The sequence below is a fragment of the Ranitomeya variabilis genome, chromosome 2 (genome assembly GCF_051348905.1).
Source record: "Ranitomeya variabilis isolate aRanVar5 chromosome 2, aRanVar5.hap1, whole genome shotgun sequence".
Taxonomy (NCBI): Eukaryota; Metazoa; Chordata; class Amphibia; order Anura; family Dendrobatidae; genus Ranitomeya; species Ranitomeya variabilis.
This window is the reverse complement of record NC_135233.1, coordinates 894,915,518-894,932,306: the sequence shown is the minus strand read 5'-3', so window position 1 is coordinate 894,932,306 and position 16,789 is coordinate 894,915,518. Positions and strand designations below refer to the sequence as shown.

The following is a 16,789-nucleotide window of genomic DNA, read 5'->3' as shown; positions in this document are numbered from 1 at the left end:
TTCAGCATTTTTATAGATGATATTATATTTTCATCAATAATTTGTTGTAATTTCATTGAATTCATGCTTTCCTCTACCCATGAAATGTTACCCGTGCCATTGGCTGCAAAGCAACCCCAAAGCATGATTGATCCACCAACATGCTTAATGGTTGGCAAGATGTTCTTTTCCTGAATTCCGTTTCCTTTTTTTCTCCACACATACCTTTTGATCATTGTGGCCAGAGAGTTCTATTTAAACCTCATCGGTACAAAGGACTTGTTTCAAAAATGCATCAGGCTTGTTTAAATATACTTTTGCATACTACTTAGGCTGAATTTTAAGGTGAGGAGAGGTTTTCTTCTGATGACTCTTCCATGCGGGCCATATTTGTGCAGACGCCTCTGAACAGTAGAACAATGAACCACAACTCCAGAGTTTGCTAAATCTTTCCGAAGGTCTTTTGTAGTCTAGCGGAGGTTCTGATTTGCCTATCCTAGCAATCGTACTAGCAGCTCTCACTGAAATTTGCTCGGTCTTCCAGACCTTATCTTGGCCTCCACTATTTCTGTTAATTGCCATTTCTTAACTACATATCGAACTGAAGAAAGTGCAACTTGAAAACGCTTTGCTATCTTGTTGCTTTGTGGGCATCCACCATTTTCATTTTCAGATCTGCTTTGAAGAACCTATAGCTACTGTTTTTTTGGACACAAGGTTAGAGGAGGCTGGGTTTTTATAAAGCTGGTAAATTTGCATCACCTGGCCTTCCCTACTGATAGTGAACAAGCCATAACCCTAACAGACTAAGGTCTGAAACCTTGGTGAAAGTTATCTGAGCACCTAAATCTCCAAGAGTGCCCAAACCTTTGCATTCGCTCATTTTCTTGTTTTGTAATTTAAAAAATGGAAAAAAATTGTATTGTTTTTTGTTTTTTTTTGCCTAAAATACAAAGGAAATGTGTCCTATTTAACCTAAGGTCTTTTTAGAAATCATTTCATCTTCAACTTGCTTTACTGTTCACAATATCAGTAATTTTATCCAGGGGTGCCCACACTTTTACATGCCACTGTACTTAGATTAATCCTTTGCATGCAGCTATCTTTGTTGTACTTTATAATGCCCTCCTATTACATGGTTGATAAATAATCATTTGACATTTCGGCATATGTCTAGGGGTCAGAAAGGTTTTGTATTTTTTTTTCAGCCAATTTGCATTTTAGCAAATTTGAGCGATCGAATACCCATTAGAATGCATTGGCAAATCAATTACCAGTATCGTCAAGTGTATGATTTATTAAAAATCGTAAATTATATTCAATCTATTCAGCTAACTAACAGTATGCTGCCAAAATGTGCTTACTATTATCCCTGGTCACATCTGCTCCATGTACCACTCATTGCTATGTAAAATCAGCACATCCACAGTTGGTACCTCCCAGAGAAGCAGGAAATCTAACCAAGTTGTCAAAATATTATGGTATTTTGGGCTACACTGCTCTAAAATGAGGAAGCAGAACCAGTGTCCCTGCAATAACAAGGGGAATCTTGCATTTAATGGTCACTGTGTAAATACCATATTCTCTTTCAGGATGCTTCCCTATGGGTGCCTCTCTATAGGAGATTGCGTAGGACTCATTGAAGTGGTCAGATGTTCTCATACTATTATGCAAATTCAATGTAAAGGAGGATTAAAAGGTGCTCTGCAGTTCAACAGCCATACGTTACATCAGTGGCTCAGGGATAAAAACAAGGGAGAAACGTGAGTTGCAATCTTCCACGCTAATTTCTAATTTGTCTTGTATACATGTTTTTGATAAGAACTTTAAAATTGGTCTCGAGTTGCTAGGTAAGGTAAGCCAATTATCAAGTTAGGCAACCACACAGAATTTGCTCCACATGCTACAAGCACGCAGCTGAATGGAGGGACCTGGGATATTGTAGACCATTCAGTCACCATCTGTCCTGGCAGAGGTGGGCGGAGTTACTCAGTTACTCCCTACATCAGTGGTCCCCAATTTTTTTTTTTTTTTTTTTTTTACCTTGATAGCAAAATTTTAGCTCTTGATAGAGGGTTGCGAGGCACATCAAGAGTCTGCATAGGCCTCTTTCACATCTGTTTTTTTAGAATCAGTCATAATCCGTCAGTGTTGAAAAGACGGGTCCTGTGCCGATTGTAAAAAAAAAACAACGATGCACTGGATGAGAGCGAGAGACAGACGGATCCAGCAGCAACATTTGCTGGATACGGTTTTTTCTAAAAACGACGGATTGTGACTGATTCTAAAAAACGGATGTGTGAAAGAGGCCTTACAGTGGCTTGCGAAAGTATTCACCCCTCTTAGCTTTTTACCTATTTTCTTACATTACAACCTGTATTTAAATATTTTTTTAATCCGATTTGTGTGTGATGCATCAGCACTAAATAATCTAAGTTGGTGAAGTGAGAAAGATATAGGCATAAATTACATTTATGGGATCAAATAACTAAAATTTGGCATGCGCATATGTATTCTCTCCTTTTGCTATGATGTCCCTAAAAATTTATGGTGCAAGCAATCCACCTGTATGCAATCTAAGTGTCACAAGGTCTGTCCGTATGTATCTTCTGTTCAGCTAATCATCTGCAAAGACTTTCAGCCATCACAGGGACATTTTGCCTAATGTTATGTCTTAATTCATTCATTTATCATATATAGATGTGATGGTTACAGTGTTTGTTGTCCTTTGCTGCCATATTCTTGCCATTGTTATGTGCCTTTATGTTCTGAAGCTGTAATTCCCACAATGCCTCTCTTTGCAACTTCTCCTATCTTGTTTCCTCGCTTCCTTTCTTTCTAGTCAATGCCATCTTGGCAGCACGTGCATCAGGAATGAAGAGAGGTTTTGTCACGATTCTGCTGTTAGATAACCTGGGACCATAGACTCCTACCCTGTCCCTAACACTAGGGGCGCCCTAGCTATCCCTGCCCCCCAGGTTACTTCTAATGGTGAAGATGCTGCGGCCACGTACCTTGCTGTACGTCAGAATCAGCTTTTATCTGAAGAGGGGAGTAAAAGTATATGTAGTACTTCTAATGGTGAAGATGCTGCGGCCACGTACCTTGCTGTACGTCTGAATCAGCTTTTATCTGAAGTGGGGAGTAAAAGTATATGTATGTACACAAACAAGGAAGGATACAATAATTTAGCAATTATACAAATATGCACTCACAGACAACAGAGGGGAACACCAGGTATAAAAGGTAGGGAAACGCAATAGGAGAAGACGGGGATTGCACACCGCAAAACACTTAGCAACAGTCACAGAACATCTTTGAATCCTTCACCAGGCAGTACAAGACTTAACACTAACAATCCAGATTTCCAGAGGCAAGAATATATAGGAGAGGGGAGTGGCTGATACTTAACAGCTGAGATCCTCCTTACAGGAAGCTACAGAGTCTCCAAGCTGAAAAGTTTACTGAAGGAAACCTGCACTGTTTTATATGAGGGAGAAGCGCTTCTTTCTCTATCACCTCATTGGGGGACACAGGAACCATGGGGTGTATGCTGCTGCCACTAGGAGGCTGACGCTATGCACAAAAAAAGTTAGCTCCTCCTCTGCAGTGTACACCCCACCAGCTGGCAATCCGAACCTCAGTTTAGCTTAGCGTCAGTAGGAGGTAGACACGGGTCTTTCATTAGACCCTTATCTACCTCAATGTGCGTCGTTTTTCTTCCAGGTTTTCCGGAGGGATACAGTGTGAACAGTCAACTGTAATCCTACAATACGGACTATGAGTACGGCGTGTTCTGCCACCCTGTATCCTCATAGATCCGACAGCAGGACCAAGACCCTAGCACACAAGCGTACTTAGAAGATCGGTCCTAGCGGCCCCAGGATCGTTTTTTCGAATCCCGACCTCCAAGAGATTCCGCTCTAGTTCCAGGTTTCTTTGCAGCCATCGCTTCCATCCGCAAATCCTGGGTAATCGTTCCCGTCCCAGAAAAAGAACGGTTCACAGGTTTCTATTCAAATCTTTTCGTGGTACCGAAAAAGATGGCAAGGTTCGTCCCATTCTGGATCTAAAATTGCTGAACAAGAGGGTTCGTCTGAGACACTTCAGGATGGAATCCCTTCGTTCAGTAATTGCTTCCATGGAGGCTCAGGAATTCCTGTGCTCCATAGACATCCAGGACGCCTACCTCCATGTCCCGATCTTCCCAGGACATCACAGATTCCTGCGTTTTGCAGTACATCAGGAGCATTTTCAGTTTGTCGCCCTGCCGTTCGGTCTCGCAACCTCCCCCAGGGTTTTCACGAAGATCATGGCAGTGCTGATAACCATCTTGAGGGTCAGAGGCCTGGTTCTTTTTCTGTACCTCGACGACATCCTCATCAAGGCTCTGTCCTTTTCTCAGGCTCACGAAAGTCTGTCCATCTTCCTCGACACCCTAGCCCGTTTCAGGTGGCTTGTCAACTGGAAGAAGTCCTGCCTTATTCCTTCCCAGCGCCTCGTTTTTCTGGGCATGCTCTTCGACACTCGTCAGACCAGAGTCTTCCTTCCCGAAGACGAGATCCTTCATCGGGAAGTTCGCTTGCTCCAGGGCCCTCGACTTCCCTCCTTCCGATCGACCATGAAAGTTCTGGGAAGGATGGTTGCTGCATTGGAAGCGATTCCCTTCGTCCAATTTCACTCAAGAGCCCTTCAGCAGGCTATTCTCTCACCGTGGGACAGATCTGTCCTTTCTCTGGATCGCCCTATTCGGCTTTCACCCAGGGTCAAACGGTCCCTCAACTTGTGGCTGACATCACCTCTCATCTCCCAGGGCAAGTCCTTCCTTCCAGTTCACTGGCAGGTGGTGACGACGGACACCAGCCTACTCAGCTGGGGTGCGGTGTTTCGCCACCTGACTGTTCAGAGTCGTTGGTAGGCGCAGGAGTCAGCTCTGCCGATCAATGTCCTCGAGGTTCGGGCCATCTTTCTGTCCCTTCTTCACTGGGAAAGGATTCTCAGGGGTCTGCCAAATCGAATCCAACAGCAGTGGCATATGTCAACCACCAAGGGGACTCAGAGTTCTCTGGCCTTGGCCGAAGTATCCAAGATCCTCCTTTGGGCAGAGGCAACGGTTCCGGTGATATCCGCGGTGCATATCCCCGGCGTGGACAATTGGGCCGCCTACTTCCTCAGCCGCGAGGGCCTCGCGGCAGGGGAATGGTCCTTGCATCAGGAGGTCTTCCATCAGATTTGTCTTCGATGGGGGACTCCGCCAAGTTTTTCAAGGTCCATACCTACGCTTCGGCGGATGCCAGCCTAGGCAGACGGATCTTGCAGGCGGCAGTGAAGAGTCCTCTGACCTGATGGAAGTCTGTTTTTTTTCTCCCTCCCAGGGACTGCTTTGGGACGTCCCATGGTTCCTGTGTCCCCCAATGAGGCGATAGAGAAAACAGGATTTTTTGGTTGCTTACCGTAAAATCTGTTTCTCGGAGCCTTCATTGGGGGACACAGCACCCTCCCATGATTGTTCAGTTTCTGTTGTTCTGTGTTCTATGACTGTTTCTCATGCTTACAGTTTTTATGGTTGTGGTTATGTTCTTTCAACCTTACCGTTTTCTCCTACTGCTTTCTCACTGAGGTTCAGATTGCCATTTGGTGGGGTGTACACTCAAGAGGAGGAGCTAACTTTTTTTGTGCATAGTGTCAGCCTCCTAGTGGCAGCAGCATACACCCCATGATTCTGTCCCCCAATGAAGGCTCCGAAAAACAGATTTTACGGTAAGCAACCAAAAAATACTGTTGTTCAGTGCAGGAGTACAAGAACCCAGACGCTGTGGTCTTCTGGCATCTCCCTGTCACGGTGACTAGAAATGAGCGAACCTTTCAAGGTTCGGTTCGAATTTGGCAAACGGACCTTGTTAAATTCAACAGGAGACAAAACCAAACGCATAGACAACACCTTCAGGAGGGGCAAAAAGCTCAAATTGGGGGCAGACACTATGAAAAGTGGCATCAATTGACTCACAGTAGAAATTTTATAATGGCGCAGCAGTCAGGCATGGGCCATGCATGACAGGATTTGAGCCAGCATGTACAGCTTGAAATTGAAGTTTCAATTAACCTGGTGGTTAAGGGAGCGGTGTAAGCCTTCTTAGCTGGGAGACCTGATACTTCATGCAGCATCTCTAGTGTTTTATTTGTGTGTTTTGTTTTTTTTTGTTTGTTTGTTTTATATATTCCAGCCACACCCAGATGGCAAAAACATCAGTTTCATATTTTCCTTACGTTTTACTATCAATATTACTGTAACACAGGTAGTTGACTGAAAGTACGTTCAGATCTGCCTGTCTGGTAGCTCTACTAACACAAGTAGCCCACCAGATGGAGACCCAACTTGGAGTCTTCAAATTTCAAAAAATTGTTTGTATCAACAGCAGTAGCAACAATAGGCACAGAAGACACCACAAAGATGGCACAGACTGCAATAAAGCAAGATCATGACACTAAAAACTACACCATCGCCTAGTCTGCCCAGTCTGCGACTGGGATGCAAAAGACATTGGAGATCCTTGACATGTTCATTTTGATGAGTTGGGCAGTCTACATTTTCAGGGGACAGCCGAATGCCCTTATCTGTCAGGACACCACCAGCAATGCTAAAGACACGTTCTGAGAGAACGTTTGGCTGCCGGGATTGACAAAACATCCAAGGTGTGACAGGCGAGCTCAGGCCACTCTTCCATTTTTGAAGACCAATATGGTCCAACCCCTTCCCCAATGGCATTGATATAGAGCTCCAAATACTCCTGCACCATCCTCTCCAATCGTTCCCAACATGACAGACATGTATTTTTTTCCGCTGGTGCAAAGGCTGGTCTGCAAAAATGTATGAAGCAACTCACAGAAATTGCTTATGCCACTTACGCTGCTGCTGCTAATGTTTTTCCGATGACTCCTTGACATTCTCGGGGGTGGACATCTAGAACTGGGATGCACACTGTGCCTCACTGCCGTCTCGGGGAAAACCACTGTTTGATTGTCTGCAAGCATGTTTCGATACTCCAGCATGCGTGTGTCCCTTTCCAGGGGAAAAAGCATGTGGCTAAATTAACTCTTGTACCGTAGATCTAATGGAGTGGCAACAAAGTAGTCAGCATGATTTCTAACCCTAAGAATAGGGTCATCATGTTGAAGAGCGTGCAGCAAGAAGGCGCTCATTGGTCAGGAACTTCCATAAGGTCCAAGTCCATGGTGTGTTAAAGGCAGAGTAACACTCAAGGTTGCTTCCTCCGTCCCCTCCACGGACAACAGAGAGCGCATTATCTTCTTCATCTACTGACAGTTGCGTGTCCATCACCTCGTTCTCCTCCATTTGTTCCTTGGCTCCTGCACCTTCACTAACGGTTTGTCTGGTACCATAAGCCCCCCTTGATCGCTGTAAACAACCGTTCCATGGCACCCGCCTATGCAACGACAGTCTGGAAATTTGAGATTTTGTTATCCCTTCTGCTTCCACCTCTTCCTTGGGGACCACCTCTTCCTCTGGGACCACCACTTCCTCACACAGACTATTCATAGTGTACTCCAGCATGTAGATGACCAGAATAGTGATGCTGATTACTGCATAATCAGCGCTAAGCATCTTAGTAGCCATTTTGAAACTGATTTGCACCACATCCGTACTGCATTGGCCCATGCTATGCAAAAGAACATATTGTACCAGGGTTTGTCACTGCTGCCTCTGTCAGAACATTGCAAATCAAACGGTTAACCGATAGGCCGCATGACTTCTCTAGCGATGCAAGTCGATGACCTGCGGGAAGTGAGCACACAGCGGCCGTGCTTTCTGCATTAACACGTCCAGGGCGGGACAGTGGCGGAGAAATTGCTGTACCAACAGGTTGAGGACGTGAGCCATGCAAGGCACGTGTGTGAGGATGTCCCAGCATAGGTCCGCCACTAGGTTTTCACCGTTCTTGCACAAGGCCTTTCCTGGCTTCAAGTTCAGTGGAGACAGTTATTGCTCTAACTCGGCCTGGATAGCTGTCCACAACTCTTAAGCTGTGTGACTGCGATCTCCAAGGCATATTAATTTAAACATTGCCTGATTGCAATGAGCCATGGCTGCGCAGTACAGAGGTGGGGGAGGCCCTACAGGAGGAGGAGGAGCAAGAAGTAGTGGAGGAAGTGTTAGATACAGAGGTTTCTCCCGCAAGCCTTGATGATTCAAAGACTTGTGGAGCAGCCCCTTGACCGCCAGCACGCACAGCCACCAGAGTCACCCAGTGCCCAGTCAGTGAGATGTAACACCCCTGCCCATGTTTGGTAGTCCAGGTGTCAGTGGTGAAAAGCTCCCTGGCGACAGATTTATTTATTTTTTTTTTTCAAGGAATGTGTGATGGTGACTGCAACATGCTGGTGTAGTACAGGTACAGCTTTCTTAGAGAAGTACTAGCAGCTAGGCAACTGGTACTGGGGGACTGCGATGGTCATCAAATTTATGAAATCGTCTGTATCCACAGAAATGTGCTTGGCAACACAAACAGCAGTCCTGTCCGTTTCCATAACAGCTGACGGACTCTCACTCACCCTGACTTTAGGGGGGTACACAAGTGGATTTTCTGTGTCCGGAGACCTGTGTAAGAACACTTGGCACAGTGACGGAGGAGGAAGAAGCAGCAAATGTTGTGGATGGGACGGCTGGTGGTTGACGAGGCTTGCTAGTTGATATTTTAGCGCGGTGAGATTCCCAGACTAATTTGTTATGGCAACCCTTGCTGCCCCTGCAAACTGCACACTCGTGACCGTTGCTGGCCACAGCTAGAGTTGTGGTTGAGGATGCAGTGCTTGCATTACTTCATCTCTGTATGGGAAGCCGCATCGTACCATCCAAGTCTTCCTCCTCCTCTACCTCCTCTGCTGAGCTACTCGGCTGTGTACTTGTGGGATCTACAACCTATTTGTCATTCTCTCTGATCTCATACTCCTCACCCTGAGTCACGCTCCTCCTCTTGCCTTGACACCAGAGTACAGTCCGCGTGCACCTCTGGTATTATCAGGATCACCTCCACTCCTGGTAGCGAGGGTCTGGATTCTGCTCCAACCCTACTTTGCCTGGCCCCGGATCCAACATGAAAAATTTTGGGCATCAGTGCAGATGCTTTCTTCCTCTGGTTTCTTTGATTCTTCAGAGCAGACTTATGATCCCCATGGAATAGAGTGTGTGCGTGCGTGCGTGCGTGCGTGCGTGCACAGCTCTGCAGAAAGGCCCATCTGTGGTTCCCCACAATCCGTTGGGCATTTGGAAATTTGTGACGCAGGGGGAAACGAGAGTGATTGGGATGCCACCTCTGAGGATTGTACTGTGTGTGATGTTAAGGTGGAGGAAGAGGAGGAGAGGCCACTTGATGCATCGCTTGCCATCCACTGGAGCATATGCTCTTTCTCAGCCTCATCTACAAGGCGAGTAGCCGGCCAGTCACTGGATAGGACGAGACAGTGTTTTGTTCACTTGAGCTTCCATGAACATTAACACCTAACCCACGTACAGGTCGAACAGCATGACCTTGCTTTTTCCCACTCATGTTGTATGTACTCTTCCCCTCTTTTAACCATTTGTTTAACAACCCTAATCCCAGACCTGTCGGTCACCTATGACTAAATTAATAATCAGTATTTATTGGCTGATATAGTGTGGCTATACCACATAATTATCCCAAATGATTTGGATTATGAATTGAGGTCTGGTGCCTGCACCAGACTGTTATCCCAAAATATTTGAATTGGCTAATTGGACCTCGTGGCTACACCCCAATATTAGGCCTAACTATTTTTATGTGGAAATCTGGCCTTCTGATTTGCCCCTAAAACCGTTTGATCACAAACGATTTGTAGTAGCAAATGGTGCCTCCTGAGACTGCCACAGTTTTTTGGATTCTGGAAGGTCGATTTCACACAGGACAGGATCCTGTCTAGTTAACAAGTTCACTTTCTGCAGCAGCACTAGCGTAGAAGCGACCTCTCTGCACTGTGCCAATGACACCAGCAAAACAAGATGTCCGCTTTTTATATGGCCAGGGACATGTGACTTTAGCAGCCAATCACAGAAGATCTTGTGTCATGAATTTGTGGATGATTTCTGCACCTTGATTGACTGCCGGAATCAACAGACACAAAGATGAGAGAAAAAAAAAGCATACCGCTCCTCTCAACACTCTCTCCCCTCTTTAAACATGTCACCTCCACCCTTACCCCCGCTCATCTTACAGCACCACTATCCTCGCCAAAGTAATAAAAACATTAGTGGAAACGTGATCATTTGCCGACTTAGAGTAAAAATGTTTGTGAAAGTGAACATAAATCCGAATGTGCTTTATTCATGCCGAATTTGAGATTGGCGAACATTTTCACTCCTCTCTACCCGTGACAGGATTCTCTTGTTACCTCTATTCTCTACCCTTCACATTCTACCTCTTCTTCATCCCTTAATGTTCCCTGACACATTACTTCATCTCACCAAGGTATTGTGAATAAAATTGGCTAAAGTTCATCACTGCATTGTCCTTCCTGGATTAACTACTTGCAGCCGGTCACGCATAGGAGGAAAGAGTAGCGAGTAACGCTATCTTCCATTTCTTGTACAGAGATCTGTGCTCACATCCCACAGACTCATCTCACCTACGTACATCAGTAGCAGAATACTAATAACGGGAGACCTAAGCCTACAGTGTCTGTGTACATATGCGTTGTCTGATATCCAGTCTATAACCGTCCACCATCTTGGCTAAGGCATGTCCACGAAAATCTCAATGGATCTCTCTGAGGCAAGCGCATCATGTTCCCGATAACACAGATGCACCAGGAGTAGAGTCCACACTTACTGCACAATATGGTGTATGTCTGAAACGTATAGCCAAACTTACACCAAACGTCAGAGAGAACTTTGAGAGAACTAGAGATGACGTCTGTGACAACCTATGATTTATGGGGCCAAGTAGATCACTATTTAGCAGATCTTCCATGCTGTAACAGTGATGCAGCAGATTTAACCGCCTCATTGAATTATTTTATCTGCTGCAGATGTTCGATACCTGTAACATGGATGATGCCACAGCAGATCTAGCAGAATGATACTCTTCTAAATGAAAAGACCGCATTAGTGCGAGATGCCCTGGATAAGGCAGAACTCAGCATCTCACACCTGTGAGAGGTTAGGACACATTGTATAACATCGACCAAAATCACATCTCAATCTTCTAGATCATCTGACTCTAGGAGGTCAATATTGTCTTACAAGCTACTAGAAATCTACACAACTGCAGCGGAAGCTACAGTTAGAAAATATTTTGCTAAGAAGGAAGCATAGATGAAAGTCCAAAGAAATTAGATGGAAGCCTAATTTAAAAGGCAGGAAGAAGAGATGGGAGCCCCCACAAAAAACAAGATGGCGGCCCAATTAAAAATACTCAAAGCAGAAAGGGAAGAAGCAACAGGCTTCAATAAACTGAAAGTCCTTGAACAAGCGCTAGGTCAAGATGCTGATATGGACTGCCTCATTCCAGAAGTGGAAGACCCAGCTGATTGCACTACTGACTACATGCTAAGACATTTACCATCTGTACCTGCGCCCCCTCCTTTCTGCCACATCGATGTACCCGTAAGGCAAGGGATGTCACCGCCTACTACTGACAAGGTAACTTCCAGCACTAACCCACAATTTAGGCCACAGCCAGTAGACCCTCTAGAGACTAAACAGCTGCTTAACCCTCATTCCGCATCATTTTGTCCTGATACGTCAGTCATATAAGCCAGAGAACTTACATTCCCCAGGGATACCACAAATTGATCCTGTAACTATGACTGTACATGATTTGTAGGGAGTTGATAAACATCAGTCTCTCAAACTTTGCTGGTCATGCCAAGAACTATAGAGCTTAGAAGTCGACTTTTCATGCATTAATCCAAGACCTCACCGCCAAGGAACACCTGGTTTTGCTTAACTGGTTAGGCCCTGAATTAGCAGAGTGTGTCAAGACAATAAGAGCAGTTCATGTGGACCATTCAGATGCAGGTCTTATTTATTGCAGCATGGGAGTTACTGGAACAAACCTCAGAAGCCATAGAAAGTGCCTTATTTTAAGAGACTGCAAACCTTCCTAAAGATAATTAACAAAGAAAATCAGAAACTTCAAGATCTAAGCGACCTGCTAAAAGAAATAGAATTGTCAAAATTTGACCCTTGTCTTTCAGGACTGAGTTATCTTGACACTGCTCATGGCATGAATCCAATAGTGTTCGAGTTGCCATACAGCATGCAAGAGAAATGGGCAGACCACAGCTCAAGGTATAAAAGAACATAATGTCATTTCCTCACTTTTTGCATTTTTCCAGGTTCGTCAGTGATCAAGCTCGGAAGAAGAATGATCCCAGCTTCGACTCCACTGAACCTACTCAACCAGCTACTTCATCAACTGCAAGGTATGATAACATTACTACCAAACGTTTCAGTATCCGTGAGAAAGACTTGCGTTTTACTTACTGCACCCTCCTTCACTAAACCAAATGCTGTTACTCCTAAAGTTATGGACAGCAACTGTATGTTCCCTATCCACAAAAAGCCTCACCCACTTAAGGAATGTTGTGGACTCCAGGCATGACTTTGCAGGAACATAGAGATACTCACTCTTACGGAGCTTGGGATATGTTGTAAGTGTTTTGCCTCCTCAGACCAAATTGCTTAAGGACTGTAAGGCTGTCATTAAGTTCACTGAATGCAGTAGTGACAAACCCGTTACGTCTATTCATCCCACACAAGCTCCACACAATTCACAACCTTCTCTAGCATCCATCCCTGCCACAAGCTCCTAGTCCAACTGCAACTGCTGTTTCCTCCTCATGTATTGAAGTATGTAGAGAAGGGACTAATCCTAAATGCTGTGCCAAGGTATGTCTGGTCAAGGTCTTTCCAGAAGGACAACTGAACAAGCCCTCCAGAATTTTTGCAATTATAGATAAGCAAAGCAACCGGTCTCTAGCAAAGCCCAACACCTGCTCAGTTTGTGTTGAGACTTCTGGTAGGAGAGCCTCTGGGTATATTGTCTCTTCAATCAAGGGGAACATGCAGATACCCTTGCCAACCTTAATTGAATGTGACCAGATACCTGAGAACAGTGAAGACATTCCCACTCCAGAAGCCGCTCTTAATCATTATGACTTGAGGCACCTATCAAAATTCCTCCTCTGGATACGAATGCAGATATTCTAATCCTACTCGGAAGGGACATTCTGAAGGTTCACAAGGTGTCAATAATGCAATGGCACAGATGATGCTCCTGCTCTATATGCCCAAAGACTTGATCTAGGCTAGGTAATTGTAGACGATGTATGTTTGGATAAGTCACAAGGCATTCAAAGTCGACTCCTTTAAAACTTATCTGCCCCGAATGTTCACACAATTCGCTTTAAGCCATGTTGTAATCACTATGAAGTGAAAGGTTCTCCAACCTCCTCAAAGAGTTTAACACCATTCCTACTGGTGACTACTTAACGAAAACAGTGTATAGACGACCAGGAGTTTATGAAATTAATGAACAGTGGATTCTTCAAGAACTTATCTGACCGCTGGGTTGCTCCTTTTTTTTAACGGTTGGTTTGCTCCCTTCTCCTTCAATACTGCAAGAGCCAAGCTTCCTAACAACTGAGAACAGGTTTTATCCAAGTTCATCTCACTGCAGATAACATTAAGAAACAAGCCTGAAATGAAGGATCATTTTGTAGCCTTTATGGACAAGTTTATTTTGCAATGACCCAGCAAAGCCAGCTCCACCCTTGCAAGAGAATGAAGAATGCTGGTATTTCCCTTCCTTTGGAGTATGTCATCCAAGAAAGCAAATCATGGTGTATCTCTGAACTATGTTCTCACTGGTCCTGACCTAATAACCTGATGGGAGTGCTCATGAGATTCAGAAAGGAGCCAGTCGCTATTGCGGCTGATAATGAATAAATATTCCATCGTCTCCTCTTGCTTCAAGATCAGAAAATGATCTCCGGTTTCTATGGCACAGAGACAATGACACCAACAAGGAAAATGGTTGGATATCACCTGAAGGTGCACATTTTCAGAAACCGTCCTTCTACCTACAGTCTCTACATGCGACCTACGTAGGACTGTCAGATGGCGATTTTGAAGTATGGAAAGAATGCCCAACAGTTTGTTGAAAAGGACTTCCATGTGGACGACTGACTCAATCCGTGCCCACAGCAGAAGAAGCCAAAGATGCTCAAACGGACACAAGGTATGCTTTCTAGAGCTCATCTGAGATTGCATAAAATTGCCTCAGTGCTGTCATCATGAATGATCATGATAATGATCATGCTGCAGAATTAGGCGACTTGAATCTAGGCTCAGAAAATCCACCAGTACAGGGAAGTCTGGGCTTAAGATGGAATTTGTTGAAGGACGACTTCGGCTTTCAGGTTAGTTGCGCAGAATAAAACGTTTACTAAGCGTGAGGTTCTGTCAGTGGCGAACGGTCTGCGATCCACTCGAATTTGTTACACTCCAAACTATACAAGGCAAGCTTCTGCTAAGATACCTCTTAGTCTATTAAGGACTGGGTTGCCCCACTGCCTGCTGACAAACAACTAAAGTGAAGTTCTTGGAGTGAATCTTTGTGCCTTGGATAGGATCCACATACCACTTTGTCACACTCCAGTATCCCTTGCTATGAGTCAAAGGGAAGAGATCCATATATTCTCTAACGCCTGTACTGAAGCTATTGCAGATGCTGGCTATTTAAAGGTTATAGACTCTTAACACTGAAGCTCATGTTGGATTGACATTTGGGAATGCTAAATTGTCTACTACACCTGAGCACACCATACCCAGACTTGAAATCTGTAGGACTATAATAGCCCTAGAGATCGCAGACTTCATACAGAGTGAACTAGCTTTTCACGTGAATGACACAAAATTCTTCATAGACAAAATGGTCGTGCTGGGTTACAAATACAACCAGAAAAAAAGCATCTATATGAGTAACCACGTTGAAAGAATCGGGAAATCGTCTAAACCTAAACAATGGCAGTTAGTGTTGAGCATTCCGATACTGCAAGTATCGGGTATCGGCCGATACTTGCTGTATCGGAATTCCGATACCGAGATCCGATACTTTTGTGGTATCGGGTATCGAAACAACATTAATGTAATAATGTGTAAAAGAGAGAATTAAAATAAAAAATATTGCTATACTCACCTCTCCGACGCAGCCCGGACCTCAGCGAGGGAACCGGCAGCGTTGTTTGTTTAAAATTCGCGCGTTTACTTGGTTACGTGAAGTCCCGGCTTGTGATTGGTCGCGGCGGCCATGTTGCCGGGACGCGGACCAATCACAGCAAGCCGTGACGTAATTTCAGGTCCTTGCAGGATTTTAAAATTACGTTCCGGCGTTGTGATTGGGCGCGTCGTGGTCACATGGGCGACGTAACCAATCACAAGCCGGGACGTCACGGGAGGCTGGACACGCGCACATTTTAAAATGCGCGCGTGTCCAGCCTCCCGTGACGTCCCGGCTTGTGATTGGTCGCGGCGGCCATGTTGCCGGGACGCGGACCAATCACAACGCCGGAACGTAATTTTAAAATCCTGCAGGACCTGAAATTACGTCACGGCTTGCTGTGATTGGTCCGCGTCCCGGCAACATGGCCGCCGCGACCAATCACAAGCCGTGACGTCACGGGAGGCTGGACACGCGCGCATTTTAAAATGCGCGCGTCCAGCCTCCCGTGACGTCCCGGCTTGTGATTGGTTGCGGCGCGGTCAACCAATCACAAGCCGGGAGGCTGGACACGCGCGCATTTTAAAATGGGCGCGTGTCCAGCCTCCCGTGACGTCCCGGCTTGTGATTGGTTGCGGCGCGGTCAACCAATCACAAGTGTGTACCAAGCTCACAATCAAGACCTGAGCCTCGCAATACATCAAAAAGTGCCAAGCTAAGCCAAACTACAGGGTTGAAAACATCATACTTCTGTATACATATAAATAAGTGTACAATTTGGACACGCGCGCATTTTAAAACGCATTTTAAAATGCGCGTGTCCAGCCTCCCGGCTTGTGATTGGTTGACCGCGCCGCAACCAATCACAAGCCGGGACGTCACGGGAGGCTGGACACGCGCCCATTTTAAAATGCGCGCGTGTCCAGCCTCCCATGACGTCACGGCTTGTGATTGGTCCGCGTCCCGGCAACATGGCCGCCCTGACCAATCACAAGCCGGGACTTCACGTAACCAAGTAAAAGCGCGAATTTTAAACAAACAACGCTGCCGGTTCCCTCGCTGAGGTCCAGGCTGCGTCGGACAGGTGAGTATAGCAATATTTTTTATTTTAATTCTTTATTTTACACATTTATATGGATCCCAGGGTCTGAAGGAGAGTTTCCTCTCCTTCAGACCCTGGGAACCATCAGGAATACCGTCCGATACTTGAGTCCCATTGACTTGTATTGGTATCGGGTATCGGTATCGGATTGGATCCGATACTTTGCCGGTATCGGCCGATACTTTCCGATACCGATACTTTCAAGTATCGGACGGTATCGCTCAACACTAATGGCAGTATGTTCCATCCCATTTTAACCCTGCTGACCTTGCTACTAGGCCAGTGTCTATTGGTGTTTTCACAAATTCTTCTTAGTTAACAGGACCGGGGCCCCTTTGTGACCAGTCTGAAGAGACTACCAATGAAGATAGTTTCAGCTTTCAGGATCCAGACATTGACCCCCGAGATCCGTCCTTATGTCAGCACCCTTAACCTTCTCTTTGGACTTGGT

At 45.4% G+C, this 16,789-nt stretch overlaps 1 protein-coding gene across 6 annotated transcripts in view; it reads left to right on the top strand.

Moving 5' to 3' along the window:
* PIK3CA (phosphatidylinositol-4,5-bisphosphate 3-kinase catalytic subunit alpha) overlaps positions 1 to 16,789 on the top strand; it is a 95,266-nt gene that overhangs the window by 59,893 nt on the left and 18,584 nt on the right. For 4 of the 6 annotated variants that reach the window (XM_077290489.1, XM_077290490.1, XM_077290492.1 and 1 more), the window contains 2 exons: positions 1,572 to 1,742; positions 12,352 to 12,438. In XM_077290489.1, the coding sequence (XP_077146604.1) occupies positions 1,572 to 1,742; positions 12,352 to 12,438 (258 nt within the window). The remainder of the gene's footprint in view (positions 1 to 1,571; positions 1,743 to 12,351; positions 12,439 to 16,789) is intronic. The other 2 variants (XM_077290495.1, XM_077290494.1) reach the window with 1 other exon arrangement.